General features: G+C 40.9%; 1 protein-coding gene across 2 annotated transcripts in view; it reads right to left on the bottom strand.

Annotated features, from left to right (window-relative positions):
• Window positions 1-578: 578 nt before the first annotated feature.
• The window catches only part of plcg2 (phospholipase C, gamma 2), a 53372-nt gene continuing 36445 nt past the window's right edge, over window positions 579-17505 (bottom strand). For both annotated transcript variants that reach the window (XM_030426119.1, XM_030426120.1), the window contains exons 25-33: window positions 8630-8802; window positions 8376-8478; window positions 4621-4824; window positions 3978-4117; window positions 3404-3512; window positions 3116-3283; window positions 2405-2493; window positions 2134-2300; window positions 579-2038 (exon numbers count right to left, since the gene is read on the bottom strand). In XM_030426119.1, coding sequence (XP_030281979.1) covers window positions 1996-2038; window positions 2134-2300; window positions 2405-2493; window positions 3116-3283; window positions 3404-3512; window positions 3978-4117; window positions 4621-4824; window positions 8376-8478; window positions 8630-8802 — 1196 coding nt within the window. In that variant the 3' untranslated portion in view covers window positions 579-1995. The remainder of the gene's footprint in view (window positions 2039-2133; window positions 2301-2404; window positions 2494-3115; window positions 3284-3403; window positions 3513-3977; window positions 4118-4620; window positions 4825-8375; window positions 8479-8629; window positions 8803-17505) is intronic.

Raw genomic sequence — 17505 nt, 5'->3', positions numbered from 1 at the left:
TTCTAGTATCGGTTTACCGTGCAACACTAATCTAATCCTTGCTCCTGCTTTTGTTTTATGTATCAAATTCTGTTGACTCGGGAATTTCCCGCCACAAGGCTAAACATGTGCCCACCCACGCCAACATCCCTCTGAGCCCCCTCCTCACAAGGGATACCTTTAAACTCCCTTTGCAGGTGTTTGGCCTTGAAACTAGCTGTACTCCCTTATCTACTGTACTACAGCTGGGCAGCCTTGGACTCCTGTTGCAGTGCTGCAGCTTGATCTCTCTGTCTCCCCTTTGACACACTCCACTGCCCTACTGACTGCAATTCTCTGAAAACAATAAAGGTGCTTTAAAAGTAACACAAGTGTGGTATACAGCATTTGATTACCTGATCCTTCTCTTGTATCTTTGGTAACATTTTTACACTTTTTAAGTGAATCAACTGATGAGTACACATTCAATCAGCTGGTGCAGAATAATACATATTTCAACCATTCATTATAATTTCTTCACTTTCTTCAATTTCTTTTTAACAACAAAGCAATTATTATTAAGCCATAACTACTTACTATGGTTACATTATCCCACACTATACAGTTCACCAAGCATACTTTATTGACTCAAATTATCAGAAGGTCACAGAGGAATTACAGGAAAGCTACATCACTGGCTTCAAATTAATTACATGAAATGCTCTCATTACATTCTATTCAGTCGCTTGTTCTCATTTATTTGACTTCCTTTTTTAAATGTACGCTATGTAGTTTGGAGAAGACATTTTAATCAGAAGAAAATAATCAGCATTGACTGATTTTTGTATGTTTGTTGCATAAACAGACTAAATCAAATAACAGACCTTAACAAACCACACAATTTCGTCATGGTTCACTTTGTTTATATTGGTGGACCCTGCCAATTTTCTAGCTGGGGACCCTAAATTCCTCTGAGAGCAGATTGTTTAGTTATGAGTTCATACTAGTACCTAGCAGAGTTTGAATTTCTCCCCCAAAACTGCATAGTGCCCCTTTAAGATATAACACATTACCAAAAAGAGAAAACATTGTCAAAATACACAACAAAAAACTTTTATTTCATCAGACTCAAATATCCACCTGTATGCCACGGTCCATATCAGCCCTATATCAGCTGTTTTACATTTTTCAGTATTAAAATTAGAAGAAGAAAAAAAAGCGTTCCTTAGAAGAAAAACAGTATTAAACTGCAGTGAACGGATTACTTCAGTTAGTCAACACAAATAAATATCCTGTTTAGTTTGATTACAGACTAAATGCAGAATTGTTGAGCACTTCATCACTGGCTGTCTGTGAGAAGAAAATGTTACAACCTCACATTCAATCTGTCATAAAGAGCTTACACAATTAACCCCCCCTCCTGCCTTAACCAGTTCGGTTTAAATTAATGGCTTCCTACATTTTCCAGAAGACTTTTAGAGAAAAAAGCTCTAAATATCATCAACATATCTCAATAATCTTATATCTGAGAACACAAGTTTCTTACGTTAATAAATATACAATTATTTTGAAAAACTCTTGAAAGGGCTCAATGGAACTTATGTTTTGTGCTTGGAGCTTGTCTTTAGTTTATGTAAGTGGACTACATTTCTAAACTAATGTTAACTACTGTTGCTCCCTGTTAGCGAGAAAGACAGAGGCATTGCGACAAGGTACTCAAAAGCATGCATCAAGTCACAGCCTTTGGACTGTTGAAAAATCCCACACAAGTCCTTCAAAAAGAAAATCCACAGTCCAGCAGCATTAAACAACTTCAGCAAATTGTCCATGCGCTTGTATTGGCAACTGAGAGGGATGGGAAAGGTCTCTTTTTTCACGTCACAATACAGTCCACTCATACATGGGCAATAAAAAGTAATTAGTACATGTAAATTGCAACAAATCATTACATAGAGCCCCTTTGACTGGAAAGATTGGAAATCCTTGAGTAAGCAAGTAGGCAGGAAGAACGTGGACAGGCAAGGTTCTGCTGAGTCCTCAGGAGTAGAACTTACTGTTGTTTATCTTCTTTTCTTTTGTCCTGGGGTACACAAAAAAGACAGAAGGGAATAATTAGAGACCTTACATATTGCATGTTATCTAACCACACGCTGTTGCTGTGAGTTGGAGGCTAACCTGTGTTTCTCACTGGTGCTGAACTCTCTCTCGAGGTGGTTGTGTTGGCGAGGGAGGGTGGAGCGCTGAATGTTGGTGTGTGTGTCGTACAGGAAAGGTTCACTGCTGAGCTCAGACTGCTTTTTCTTCAGCTGGCTGGAGGATGAGTACAGCTCCTCCTCTGCTTTCTAAATGACAAGAGTCATGTGATTACTACCACAGACTATCTACATACTGATGTCAAACTGCAGATAGACGTAAATCAACAGTGATGTGTGCCGTGTTTTCTCACCCCTGCTTGCAGTATACTGATGTGGACCAGCAGAGAGGCTAACTCTAAGTTTTCACTGTAGCCGTTCTTTAGGGGAACTGAGCGGTAACCTGTTAATGATAAAAGAAACATTCAACTGTGAACAAAAACAATAAATTCTCTGACAAACCAGCACCAGTGCCTCAAGGTTTGCCATTGCAGTAATTCAGTGGGTTAATGTCACAACAATGCTAATTAAACAAGCCACAGTAGTTGTATTTCTCTTTCAAGCAGACATATTACTTAATTTTGTAACAGAACTTCTATAACATTAAAAGTCAGCCTGATGTTCACTGTGATGGATCTGCTAGTTCAAGCAAGGTTTTTCAAGCTGATTGTTGTGAAACTAGTAAGAGAAATTAAAAACAAATTCATAACACTATTTCTATCTTGGGACAACGATACTATGTATACATAATGCAGTGTATTCATAGTAATTCACATTTCCTGAATAAAAGTATTCACACCCTGTATCAAATGAAGTAAGGGACCTTTGACATTTCTGCGAACTCTTTACTACAAAGAATCTGAACCACCTCATGATAAAGAAAAGGTAAGGTTAAACTGAAAAGTAATAAAGTCAGTATAGCATACACAAATGCTATACTTATGAGTAAAGTAAAACTCTTGCTTAATAATGATTTTGACAAGAGCTTCATATGAGCTGTGCAGTAGAGATGTGTGCGTTCACACCTGAGCGGATGCCTTTAACAGGAAATGTGGCTTGGGCCAGGAAGTTGGGGTCTGAGAACATGTCCTCCTCATTGACCACAAATCGCAAGAAGGTGAGTTCAGGCTCGTACACACTGAAGACTATAGGCTCTGCTGGGGCTTTCCACAGCGGGTTCAGACCATTATCTCCTGCAGCAGGTACATGATCACAAACAATGTCTTACTTCTCAATCATTTCTCCGTCACCCCTCTTTCCATCACATATATTTAACTTTCATCCTCCCCACCTCCCACATCCCCTTTCCTTACGGTAGACGACAGTTTTGAACTTCTCTTCTGTGTGTCCACACAATTCGATCTCCACGAATGGACTGGCAATGCTGCGGCCAGGCTTAGGAAGGTGTCGTGCAGCAATGACCTGCAGACGACAAATACAATTGCTGTTATAAACTTTTTTCCTGAACAACATGCTAATTTGATTGCCATAGCTCTATATCTTATGGCTAGTGTATGGTCAAGAAATCTGGCTGTAAAGCCACTTAGCACAATCAACCCCTCTGCGAAACCTGCTCGAGCAACAAAAGGTGACAATTTGCTGAGGATGAACACACCATTTAACAACCACCATTGCTAATGAAAATCTATCTGAAGAGACTCTTCTAAAGGTTATAGCAACTGGTGACCAACTGAAACGCACTGTTACCTTGAGTAACAGAGATTTCTGTGGGTTTGAACACTGTTGGAAACATTTGTACTAATCTACTTACACAACTCAACAAATATATAACACAGGTCTGGTCGATTTTGGACATTTTAGTGCAGAAATCATATTAAATCTTATATACTATCTTTAAATGTGTGTAAGTTGTATGTGCATACATACCCGAATCTTAATGTTGTACTTGACCTTCTTCTTCTCCTGCTGAGGGTCAAAGCTATCATATCGCATTAGCTCCGGTTGCAGCACATAACCTGTACATCCATTCAGACTGAAGAGGGCGCTGTTCAACTGGGTGTATTTATCTGGGTAAACACACACACATTGTAGAAATTTAAGTGAAACTTATTTCGTAAGACGGAATGATAGGCATAAAGACTGTTTTCGATAACTGCTCTCTCTCCTCTCTGTCTCGCCCTACATCAATTAGTGACAAGCAGCCTGAAGATAGTCCTGACTTAAAACATGTACGTGGCACCTAAGCAAGACATTTAGACATTGGTGAAGGAATGTGAAATGCATGCTCTCATCCAGGACAGACAGTTAACACACATGAGATCAAGAAAATACAAGTTGCGGTCTCACAACAGGTAATGAAATAACGTCTGCATTTTCCTAGTAAGGTTAGCGCAGGGAAGCCAGTGTGACCAAGTCAAAGAACGCAGTGTAGAGGTTACATATGGGGATAATGTGACCGATTCCCAATAAACGGAAATGGATGGACAGACATAAGTATACTGAGTGGGCCACCAAAATGTTTCACTACAGTTGTACTTTCTGAGAGCTCAGCCCAGATAAACTACTGTACCTGCAGTCTGGTAGTTGAGAGCCACCATGTGACAGCCAACCGCCCATAATGGGTAAGGGTCGTAGTTGGAGGACTCCACACGCTGGCCTTTTGGGTAAATTCGACTCAGGGCTTTGCGGTTGTACTGCAGGAAGTCTTTAGTGCGGCTCTTCCCTGGAATCTTGTTCTCCACAAAGGAGCGGACCTCTTTGTAGCTGTAGCTGTCTGGAGAGAAAGAGCAGAACAGCTGATCAGCTGATAACGTTTTCAGGCCTATCAGTTACCAAAAGATGAATAAATTGAACTGAAGCTGTGGTTACTTTGTGGTTACATTGAATATCTGTAGCTTAACACATGGTCAACTGATGACTAGCTGGTGATGTTATACTTCACTTTCCTTGCTTGCTAATGTGATGTAGCTTAGGGAGATGCTTGGTCAGTGGGTCAAGCATGCTGTCAGTGATAACAATGTGCCAGGTAGTTGTTAGCTGATGTAATCCTGCATGCTGATATCTGATAATGTTATGAACAAAAGCAGCTACAGATGGTAGTTTGGGGAAACTGAAACACTATTGAGCCTTCCCTGTCATGGGTGCACCTCAACAAAACAACAGGTATTGTGAGGGTTCCAGCTAATGATCCTCTAGACTTGCCAGCAAGTTCACACTCGCGCACAAATTAATATTGGAACCATGTTCTTTCCTTTGGTAACAATTGTTCCAGAGAAACGATTCATGCATTGCTAATTAGTGGGTATTTGGAAGGCTATCGTATTAGGGGTGGTAGTGGCTTGACTACTGACCAGTCTATGCTATTCAGGTAAAGTTGTTGATCAAGCTAGTGGTGTCAGTAGTTTAGCCTAAGTAAATACAATGTACATATAGATAGAAGGGATGGAAGAGCCAGTAATTGGTAAGCATAGACAATTGTTTTTTTGGAAAAAAGACAATAGTTCAGTTGTTCAGCTGTTCTAATGATATGGTAGAAAAAACTTGTGTATATATTATAATATTGCAATTCATTGCAAATTAGAAGTTGATATTTCAGAGTTGGTACTCTTGACTTCTAATATGAATGCATCAGAGTTCATTTGTTCAGGAAAACTTGGAAGCCCACAGCAAATGGTTCACAAGCAACTTCTGCAATTGATTAAACAAATTATCACAATAAAAAAGTAGGCTCATACCACAAGACCTTTGTCAAGCACATATCAAATGTATAGAAAAATGTATAGAAATAAAATGTTAACTACAAAGTCGTTGCAGGATGTTTCATAACACAAAAGCTACATTATGTGAAAGTGATGACAATGTTTAATATGTGTGTGCCATACTGCTGTGATGTTGTGTGTTTAAATCAGTGAAGTCAGGCCTGTTGAATCTCAGTTTCTGCTTACACTTCTGAGTTGAATGACCCTTTCCGCACTACTTCTCACTGTTGGGGGTCAGGTATTTTTGCAAGTTCCGAGTACAATAGAATGCAGCTCTTAACAACAACACTAAAAATCAGAATCACCCCCCCCAAAAATGTTGTGGTGTGAATGACAGTATGTGAAACAGTATGTGCATTTCCAAATCTAGACTGGTGTAACACAGGAAGCTGTCTAGTTTATAGGTCTTTCCCTTTGATCACATCCTGTTTGTTGAGTTGTGGTTTAAGAACAGTGAAGGCAGAGTCAAGGGGCGTCAGTTAAAAAATTTAATTGTAGGAGGTGCAGCTCTACAATGCATGACAGAGGCATTTATATGAAGTAATTAATACAAAAATGCAAACAGCAGTTTGTATACATTTTCATATGTTATTACGAATCTTTTATCCCTTCTCTTAAATAACGTATTGAACCCTTGCACTGAACCAACAAATTAAATACATTTGTGGTTTATTTCTTGTCAAACCCCTGTACCCTGTGCTCATATTTTCTTCAGATTTCCCAACATAATGCAAACAGGTATACATATGTGTGCACATTAGTTTGAGACCCCCACATTTGTTAGTGCTATGCAGCTCTCAATTTCAATTAAAACTTGAAACAAAAGACTAGAACATTTCATTTGTGTTAAACAAACTTCATCGGGCTTGTTTAAGTCATATTTGTCAGATCGATCTCAGTTTGTACAAGTTAAGAATTACTCCTCATTGCATTCCAAAGTTAGTCAAAGCATTCCACAAGGTTCTGTATATGGACAAATACTATTTACTTTATATATGCTTCCTTTGTGAATATCACTAGAAAACACTCCATGGAGGACATAAAGACCTGAAAGACCTGTAATAATGATGCAGCTACTCTCAACGTGATTACTCTAGCCCCCTTAACATATCTTAACATAACATGAAGCTAATTTTCTTCTTCGTCTGTAACATTGCAAAAATTCAGGAGTATCCTGTTTGGACAAGGTGCAGAAAAATGAATACACCCTTTTATTACTTCAAGGCTGGATTATTGTCATTCCCTTTTATCAGGCTGCCCCAATAAATCTCTAGGGACTCTCCAACCCATCTAGAATGCTGCTGTGCATGTACTGACAGGAACTAATATAAGAGTACATATTTTTCCCATAGTGGCCTCTCTGTACTGGCTTCCTGTAAAATCCAGAATAGAATTTAAAATCATTCTCTGCACATACAAAACTCTTCATGGCCAGGTACCACCATATCTTAAAGAGCTCATAGTACCCTATTACCTCACTAGAACACTGCACTTCCAGGATGCAGGGTTATTTGTGCTTCCTCCAAAGTCTCCAAATGTAGAATGTGAGACAGAGCCTTCAGCTATCAAGCGCCCCTCCTTTAGAACCATCTTCCAGTCTAGGTTGGGGAGGCAGACAATCTATCTACTTAAGAGTAGACTTAAAACTTTCTGTGATAAAGCCTATAGTTAGGGCATGTACAGACCCTTAGCAATGCTGCTACAGGCTTTGAGACTGCCTGTGAAGTCTACTCCATATTACAGACATTATTACAAATATTAATCAAGATGCTGCAACTGCATTTCCAAATTTTGTACAGCTTAAAAGCCTTTTTAACATATTTCAATGGGCTGTTTAGGTAAAAAGATAACTAACAGCGCACCCAGTGTGGTTTGGCATGGGAGGGCACACCAATCCCCCTCCGTCTTGTTGTTCAGCACACTACAAGGATCATGAAAATTTCAGTCAGTGTCGCTAACACGTTATTATATCCTAACTTTATATTTAGTGGTTGTCCAGTGTTAATGGGTTCACAATGTGTTTTTCTTACGGTTGATTTGTAAAAACAGCCAGCTGCAGAGCTGTCTTGGAGTTCTAAGGGCTGTCTTGTGGATTTACGCTTTTCCAGGTGCTGTATTTTGCTTGATTGTTAGATATTCATACATTATTTGTACTAATTCCAATGTAACTATTCTAATTGTACTAAATCTAAATATTCTTTCATAACAGGTGGTTAGAGGATCTGTGGTTGAACAACAAATCTTAAATTCAGATTATGAACTGAGATATATGTTCAAAGATAAAACCAAGTTAAGCAATGATTTATAATCTAATTTAACAAATTAAAGCATTATCATTAATCGTACTGAAAGAATACTACACTGAATGGAACATATATGATTCTAGAGAAAGGCTAAGCCAGACTGCTTTAAAACATATTAAGAGTACAGACTGCTGTGTGTGATGTTCAAGCATATTTCTACTTTGAAGCGCTGGTAAAGTTTGTCCCTTAAGCCCTTGTCATACTATTGTGCTGCTTGTGTTCAAAGGTCAGTGTGTTCATAATCTGCATTTGCATTTGTTTACCAAAGCGGTCCTTCTCCTTGCTGCGGGGCTGACAGTAGACGACCAGGTCAGACATCTCCATGGCAACCTCTGCTTTCTTCTCTACTTCCTCCTGCTGTCTGATCTGAGATTGTACAGAAAAACAGCCACTTCTTGTTTGCAAAATGATGCTGACAGACCACCGGTAAAACACTCCTTTGTGATGATACAGTTTTGACTGCTGTGGTTAGCTCTTACACCAATACATCTGTTATGATATGCATTTAGATACTAACCTCTTGTTCCCTGTTATACTGCTTGCTCATCTCTCTCTGAGTAATGTCCCATCCCACCTGGTACCATTCAAATAACTCCACCAGAGAGTCTGCTGCCAGATCAAACTGCAGACTGTCCTGCTCCATGTCCTGCAGGGTCAATACATGGGGCTTCCCATTTTTTCCATTCTTCACTAGAGACAGGGAGGATGGAAAAGAGACACAGTCAGGGAAAAGGGTGCACAATTTCAGTATTTTTTAGGCAAGGCATTTAAATTCCATTCGATATTCAAATTCCATTCTAAAGGTCTGATTTAGTTGCTTGACCTTGACAGATTGAACCATTTGAATCCATATTTAGGATATCAGCATGTGCAGTGCACTTAAGGCAAATACCCAATTCTTCAGTGTGGGAATACTATTGCATTTAAACCAAAAATAATAGAATTAAGGAAAGTTGAGACGCAAATATATGTTTTTGTGTGTGAGTCTCTATTTCCCCAAATCTCAGAAAAGAAGATACTGTTGCCCACTCGTCAGTAAGGAAAATCACTATTGGCTGTCCTAAAAGTCGCTAAATGACATCATCACCTAATTTGAATAATTGGCCATGTGCATGTAATTGTAATGGCCATCTGGCTTTGCCGATTTGCAGTCTGGACAGGAAGGGGTGAACATCTCCTGCTCTGACAGCAGCTGTGAGGGACCTCTGTGAGGACTGGGCAGCCCGTGAGTGCTTTGGGGTGGGGAGGGGCACACGGCAGCACCCGCTGCTCCTTGAGAAGAGTAAGAATGATGCATGCTTTAAAGTCAGAGTCTCCAAAAGTTTCCAATAACACCAGAGAAAGTCGCTAGATATGTCCCTAGTAGCTTTTTTGAAAACGAGTTGCTAGACTTCCGGTTGAGCGGCCATGCAGGTAGCAGCCTAACTTAACAGCTCCCCCCGGCTAATTTCTAAAGCCCCGGTAACTTGGCCAAAATTTCTTTCAAGTCTAATAAAGTTATAGTAGGGGCCCATATTATGCCTAAGATATAACAAAAGAAGTCAACCCTCGGCAAAGAGTCCAGAGAGAGCCCCTCGACCGACAAATCTCCGGTGGATGGGAGCAGAGCTAGCTTGTGCCAGCTAGCTACAGAGAGCCGGTCAGCGGAGGAGGACATGGCGAACTTGGATGTGATTCTTCAAGAATTGAGAGATTTCCGCCGAGAAAACGGTGAGAAACTGAGAGAAATTAAGGAAGACATAAAAAAGACAAATATCAGGATTGACGAGGCCAAGGAAAGAATTGCGGAGGCGAAGGAGAGAGTGCAAGACGTGGAGGTCGCGGTGTTGGAGCTACTAAATGTGCAGACCCGCCTGGAAATGAAGCTAACGGACCAGGAGGGTCGATCCAGATGGAACAACATCAGGATCCACGGTGTTTGTGAAGGTGCTGAGGAAAACTCACCCTCTGTGATCTCTTTTGTTGAGAAGTTACTGATCGAAAACCTGGATCTTCAGCCCTCCTCGGACCTGCAAATAGAAAGAGCCCACCGGGCACTGGGTCCCCGACCACCGAAAGACGAGCCGCCAAGATCGTTCGTGGTCAAAGTTTCGAGTCACCGGATTAAAGAGGACATCGTGAAGACAGCCTGGCAGAAACAAGGTTTTGTTTTTCAGGAAAGAGGAGTGAACTTAGACCATGACCATGCCCCAGAAATTCTTAAAAAACGCAAGGAGTATGCAGAGGCCAAAACGGTGCTGAGGGAGAAAAAAATACGATTCCAGGCGCCTTTCCCAGCGAAGCTGAGGGTCTTCTTTCAAGACGAAACCCGAATCTACAACTCGGCGGAGGAGGCAACCAAAGATCTGGCAGCAAGGGGCTTACCCATAAAGGTGTTCAAGCCTCCGGAGACTTGGGCAGAGAGGATTAAGCGGCTGACCTGGCGCACATCTTCCCGGGGGAACGAGACGGGGACACCTGCACAGCGCACAGGTTACAAGGAGAAGCTGGACGCTTTTAGGAGAAATTAAACGGATTTGACTGAGAAACAGGAGCAGAAACAGGCATTTCTGTGTTCAACTTAGGGACAAGTTTGTGTTGCTGAAAGGCAAGGGGACTGAATAACCTGTTGGTGAGATCAAACGTTAGATATAACATTATACTCTGTAAAACAACCGGACCTCTGTTCATCAATAAGGTGTTTATTGACATGTCTTGTGCTCATATCACCTCCTGTCCAGTCTATATTACCTAGACAGGCTTACTAGTAGTTCTGACAGACATGTAACGGGGGGCTATAACTACCATGTACCACCGCTTACTACTCATAGAGGGCCTTCTACCCATAGTGGGAGAGAAAGTCTATCCCTCTGAGCCGTCAAGTCACCACGGCTCCAACAGGGTCGCAAACAGGACCCCAGTTCAGGGAGTCATTTCTGTGTTATTTTTTTCAACACTGTGTTCCACGTTCCAGTGTTTTCATTTAGTTTTTGGTTTCTTTACATGTCTGTGTAGCAACAGGGGCAAGGTTACCTTGGTGACAGGACGAGAGATAACATATGAAAGTACAATGGCAACAGGCTTGGTTAAGGTATTATCACATAATGTGAATGGCATTCTCAATCCCATTAAGAGGAGTAAAATGTTGAGCAAAAGGAAAAGGGAATGGGTGGGAATTGTTTTCCTTCAAGAAACACACCTCTTTGAGCCAGACCACGCTAAACTCAAGAAAAGGGGGTTCAATCAAATCTTTTCAGCCTCATATAAGCTTCAGCCGAGAAGAGGGGTGTCAGTTTTGATAGCAGAGGGTCTTAATTTTGAAGCCCAGTTTGAAATTAAAGACAAGGAGGGAAGGTATATTATGGTGGGGGGAAGATTTGAGGGGAATTAAGTCACCTTTTTGAATGTCTATGCACCACCTGGAGCAAACTGGTCATTTTTCAGGACCATTTTTGATTTAATGTTAACTAAAGCCCAGGGCCTAACGATTTGTAGAGGAGATCTAAATGTCAGACTGAACCCCAAAATGGACTCATCTGGGGGGTCCAGTCCCCAGAGCAGCTCACTTAGCAGGAAAATCAACAGTGTGTTGCAGGACTCAGGTATAGTTGATGTGTGGAGGGAGCTCCACCCCTCATTAAAAGATTTCACTTATTTTTCCTCACCCCATTCCACATATTCTCGAATTGATTATTTTCTAATGTTCCATAAGGATTTACATATGGTCAAATCATGCAGTATAGGAATTATGGACATATCAGATCATTGCCCATTTCAGATGGAAATTGAATTAAATTTTAAAAGGAGGATTTCATTATGGAGGCTAAACACCTCTATATTGAATGGGAAGATGAAGGATGAGATAAAGGAGGAAATAGGAAAGTATCTGAATGAAAACGATAATGGTGAGGTCACTCCTCTTTTCCTGTGGGATGTTTGCAAAGCAGTGCTACGAGGGAAAATTATTGCTAAAACAGCCGCATTGAAAAAAGAAAAAAACAAGGATCTAATTAATCTAGAAGTAAAATTAAAAAGGTTACAAAGGGAACACAAGACAAGTCTGGACCCAAATCTTGCCAAAGAAATGTAACAGGTTAAAACTCAATTAAACAATATCCAATCAAAAGACTTACTCAAAAACTTGCTGTTTGTGAAACAGAGACATTATGAGGTGGGTAGTAAATCATCAAAATTATTGGCCTATAGTCTAAAGAAGCAGCAAGCTGAGGGGACCATTTATAAGATTAGAGACCCCCAGGACAATGGAATAAAATATGATTTGGACGACATTAGCAGGAGTTTTGAGATGTTTTACAAAAATGTGTACACTCAGCCAAAATTAGACAATGATGATCAAGCAACATCTATGCTTGGCGGGCTGAACCTCCCAAAAGTGTCTGATACCCAAAATGATGCCCTAAATGCAGCCATTACTAGTGAAGAATTGAATAAGGCAATCTCTGGGCTTAAGACCAACAAAAGCCCGGGACCAGATGGGTACACAGCTGAGTGGCATAAGGTACTCAGAGAACCTTTAACACCTCTGCTGCTGAGGACATTTAATTGGGTGCTGCAGGGGGGGGGGAGACGCCCCCCTCCTGGCGGGAAGCGGTTGTAACAGTTATCCCCAAGCAGGGAGGAGATGGGCAGGAATGTTCCAATTACAGACCTGTGAGTCTACTAAACCAGGATTATAAGCTAAAAGACTGGAGCTGATTCTGCCTGAGATAATACACCAAAACCAAACTGGCTTCATAAGGTAATGACAAACGCAAGATAATATCAGACGGAGTTTACACATAATTCATAAGATAAATCAGGAGCAAATTGAAGCAGTTATAATGGGGTTAGATGCAGAAAAAGCTTTTGACTCTATAAATTGGTCATTTCTGTATAAAACCCTGCATAAGTTTCAATTCCATGACAATTTCCTACGGACAATCCAGGTGCTTTATAACAAACCGACAGTGAGAATAAAAATAAATGGCTCCCTTTCAGGGTCCTTCGAATTGGAGCGCGGTTGCCGCCAGGGGTGCCCCATCAGTCCCATCCTGTTTGCACTCTTTATAGAGCCTCTGGGTCAACTGATTAGGCAAAATGATCAAATACATGGAGTTCCACTGGCGGGTGACCACAGGATAGCATTGTTTGCGGACGACGTCCTGATCTACCTGACGCGTCCGGCCCATTCTCTTCCTGCTCTGATGAAAACGCTCACAGATTTTGGATCAGTATCAGGGTACAAATTGAACCCTCATAAATCTCAGCTCTTAACTTTGAATTATACAACCAGTTAGCAATTTAGAGACAATTATGCTATTAGGGAGGTTGATAGTATGAAATATCTGGGAGTGTGGCTACCAAAGGACCTAACGAGATTAGCCTCAGAAAACTATGATCCACTGCTTTCCAACATTAGACAAGACCTGGACAGGTGGAATCTGTTGCCCTTCCTGGGACTGATCCAGCGTGTTGAAATAGTTAAAATTAATGTTCTCCCAAGGGTTCTGTATTTATTTCAGTCACTGCCAGTGGAGATCTCGGATAAGAAATTTGCAGAATGGGACAAGTGGATTTCGAGATTCCTGTGGCATGGCAAGAAACCAAGAGTCAGATATAAAACCCTCCAGGTGCCGAGGGACAAAGGGGGCTTGGCCCTCCCTTGCTTAAAAACATATTACCAAGCAACTCAGATTAAACCCTTAATAAATATATGCAACCCAGATTACTCAGCAATATGGAAGTCGATTGAATGCAAATATCCAACTACGGTTCCCCTGCAGGCTATTATTGGAGATAGCAACTTGAAACACCACCTGGGGGACAAACCCAACCCATGGTTAAATCTCTCACTCGCAACCTGGTTTAAAGTAGCTAAATCCTTTGGGTCCAAGGAGCCTTACTCGCTTATCTGCTGGGTAGCCCATGACACAGATTTTACTCCAAATAGGCTGGATGCAAACTTTAGGTCATGGCAGGAGAGGGGCCTTAACATTTATATGGATTTCTTTGTGAAATCCTCGCTTAAAAGCTTCCAAATGCTGAGGGAACAACATGACTTTGTTAAAAAGGAGATTTCTTTAGATTCTTACAGCTGCGACATCATATTGATAGCATATTTAGTAAAGATGACCTGGGAAAATTAGGATCTGGGAAGGGCATAGTAGGAGTTTTTATTTCAGCATACAGAACCGAGTCGGGTCTCAAAACTATCTCTTAGTTTTACAAGGGCCTTCAAGAACTAAGTGGGGTAAACACATCCTACATTAAGAAAAAATGGGAAAGTGAGGGAAACTTCGTATTAACAGAGGAATGGGAAAACTTGCATCAAAAGCAATGGAAATGAACTAACTCACTGTCTTGGAGAGAGTTTAATTGGAAAAATATGATCAGATATTTTATAACACCGGTTCAACAGTCCAGGCTGAGGCTGACAGCATGCTGGAGAGGTTGTGGGGTTCAGAAAGCAAATCATTATCATGTGTTTTGGGACTGCATTGGGATTGCCCACTACTGGGAGACAGTCAGAGATAGTATGGAAAAGGTTCTGAAAGTTAAGATTGACTCCTGCTTCCAGGTCTTGTACTTAGGCATGATGCCACAACAGATTCTCGGCTTCTCCAATGCTTACTTGTTCAGAGTAATGTTGGTCGTTAGTAAAAAAGCCATCACCAAAAAATGGCTAAGCCAAGGTTCACCCACTTTAACTGACTGTGATGCATGATATTTTTGTAATGGAAAAATTAACATTTTTTTGGGACTCAAGACAGACATATTTGATAAACGCTGGAAAGGATGGATTGATTTTATTAACCCATATAGAGCAAACATCACATAAAAGAGTCATTAGTACTGTAACTCCACCTGGCTCTCCACTACACAGACTCTTTGTTTTTTGGATTTGTTCTGTGTTGTGTTCTGTTAGTTTTTTGTCTTTGTCTCTAATGTCTTCTATGATTTAAAAACAAAAGTGTACTGCACAAGCATGTCCTGCTGACATTTATTTCTTCAATAAAAATGAAATATTAAAAAAAAGGAAACGAGTCGTTAGAGGGGGCTGCAATGCTGCGCCGTGCCGGACTCAAAACGCAGCCTTTAGTGGTTGCCGGATGTTGGATGATGGAGCAAAACTGTACCAGAGCCAGAGCGCAATAGACATGCATCCAGTGGAATCTCAGAGTTGGACATGCTGACTCTCATGGTGGCCACCTGACACTTGACTGCAAACAAGCCAGCTTCCTTTCCAACCCTTGAATAAACTTTTCCTTTCCATTTCAATATGCTCCATTTCCCAGCAAATGGAGCTTACCATGAGGTATCTATATTTGAAAATGGGAACCACTAAACTTGCCTGCCTCCTCCAGAGAGTTTGTGTTGGTTGGGTTCAGTAGCTCCTCAAGCACAGGCTTATTCAAAACACAGGCCTGCCAATGGTTTGATGCTATTCAACTGACCAAATGCAGTAGCAGTGTCAAGAAATACAGCAACGTGACAGCAAAAGGCAGTAAAGAAGTACATATTTTTTCAGACAAGGCAATTCCGCTTTAAAGAAGAAGCAAGCTTTAAAGGAGCTAGCAGAGATTTTCAGGAGAAAAAAGGAGCAGCAACATAAGACAACTTTGGATCTTCTGGAACGGCAAACAAGGCCAAAAGTCATTCAAACCTCTATACCTTCTCAAGGCAATAATCAAACATCAAAGATCTGTACAGTTTGCTGCTATGACAAAATTAGATATCAACGTTCCTTGTACAAATCCAAACTTTTCAGTTACTGCCACAAAGAGAAATTTCAAACCATTTATAAAACCTTTGAGCATTGAGTGGAAGCAAAAACAGTAAAGGGGACTGTTTGTATAATCTTGAGCGGTTAATTAGGGGGACAGCCAAGGAATCTTGTACGCAGCCTTCATTTGACTCCGGAGAGAGGTTATGATGTTGCCAAGCATCTGCCTGAGGAGCATTTTGGAAATGAATTAAAGGTAACAGTGGTCTACATGGAAAAGATCACTGGATGCCTGGATGGCCAAGTGTTAGGTCTGAGAACTTTGAAGGACTCAAAGCCTCACTTATGTGAAAGTTCCAATGCATTGGAGGAACTAAAATACTTGGAAAAACTAAACACGTCAGCAAATATTAAAAGCTGTCTGTTTCATATAAAACCAGAGATAAAATTTAGTAAACGTATGTGATTTATTGGACAGAGACAATCAATGAGCTTGTTTCACTGACATTATCAAGTTAAACGGGCAAAAGTTCAGAATTGCTTCGGATCCCTGGGTCATAATAAAGCAATAAGAAGCTGCATTATTAATGGCCTGGAAATCCCTGGATTTTCATGCAAGCACTTCTATGAGCATCCCAATCTGTTTCCCCAGAAAGAGATGCCTGTGTCAACAACATTATCAGCGGATGAGCTGGCTAAGTGGCCGTACTTCAGAGGTATTCAGATTCCTTGTATAAGAGCTGGGTTAGGGCTGTTAATTGGCACCAATGCCTCCAAGTTGATGGAATCTTGGGAGGTGATTAACAGTCATGGAGGCATGGACTATATACTGTCAAAACCTTGCTGAGCTGGGTGATTAATGGCCCATTACAAGGAAACAATGACAAGCAGAGTAGGAATGGCTATCCTCCAGTGACTGTCAACGAGACTATGGTCGACAGGATGGAGGAATTGCTAACCAACCAATACAACCATGACTTCAATGAGAGAGCCTTTAAAGACCAAGAAGAGATGTCAGGAGATGAAAGTAACGCTCTGTTCAGCTTCAAGAAGGGCACTATAAAATTAAACTGCATTTCAGAAAAGAAAAACGTCCTCATTCAAAATGATCTTTGCGTTGCAAAGCAATGTATTCATGGTCTGAGAAAGAAACTTCACAAGGATGTAACTTTATGTTGGTCAACACACAAACTTTTCCAAGGAAAGGAACGTAACGAGTTGTGTTTGACTGTGGAGCAGATTTCAAAGGAGTCTTACCTAACAGTCAACTTCTGCAAGGCCCAAACCTGACCAGCTCATTGGTAGGAATCCTTATGCTGTTCAGACAAAACTCTGTGGTAATAAAGGCTGGTGTACAAGCTATTTACCACTAAGTCAAGGTGACAGAGGAACATGTGGACTTCTTAAGATTCTTGTGATGGCCTGAAGGTAACTTGGAGCAGGATTTTTTAGAGCACCGCATGAATAAATGTCTATTTATTTGGGTCAGTACTTCACCCAGCTTTGCTCTTAGGAAGACTGCTATTTCAACATGCATGACCTCCTGAAGAGGACGCCGTTATCATACTTAAGAATCTCATAGCTGTTTACAACAGAGGAGGTTTAAATTTTCCAAAATGGATTAGTAATAGTCAGAAAGTTCTGTAAAGCATTGCAGAAGAACACAAATAAAAAAACCAAGCTGAAAAGTT

This window comes from Sparus aurata, chromosome 8 (assembly GCF_900880675.1).
Source record: "Sparus aurata chromosome 8, fSpaAur1.1, whole genome shotgun sequence".
Classification (NCBI taxonomy): domain Eukaryota; kingdom Metazoa; phylum Chordata; class Actinopteri; order Spariformes; family Sparidae; genus Sparus; species Sparus aurata.
This window is presented reverse-complemented; position numbering and strand designations above follow the sequence as displayed.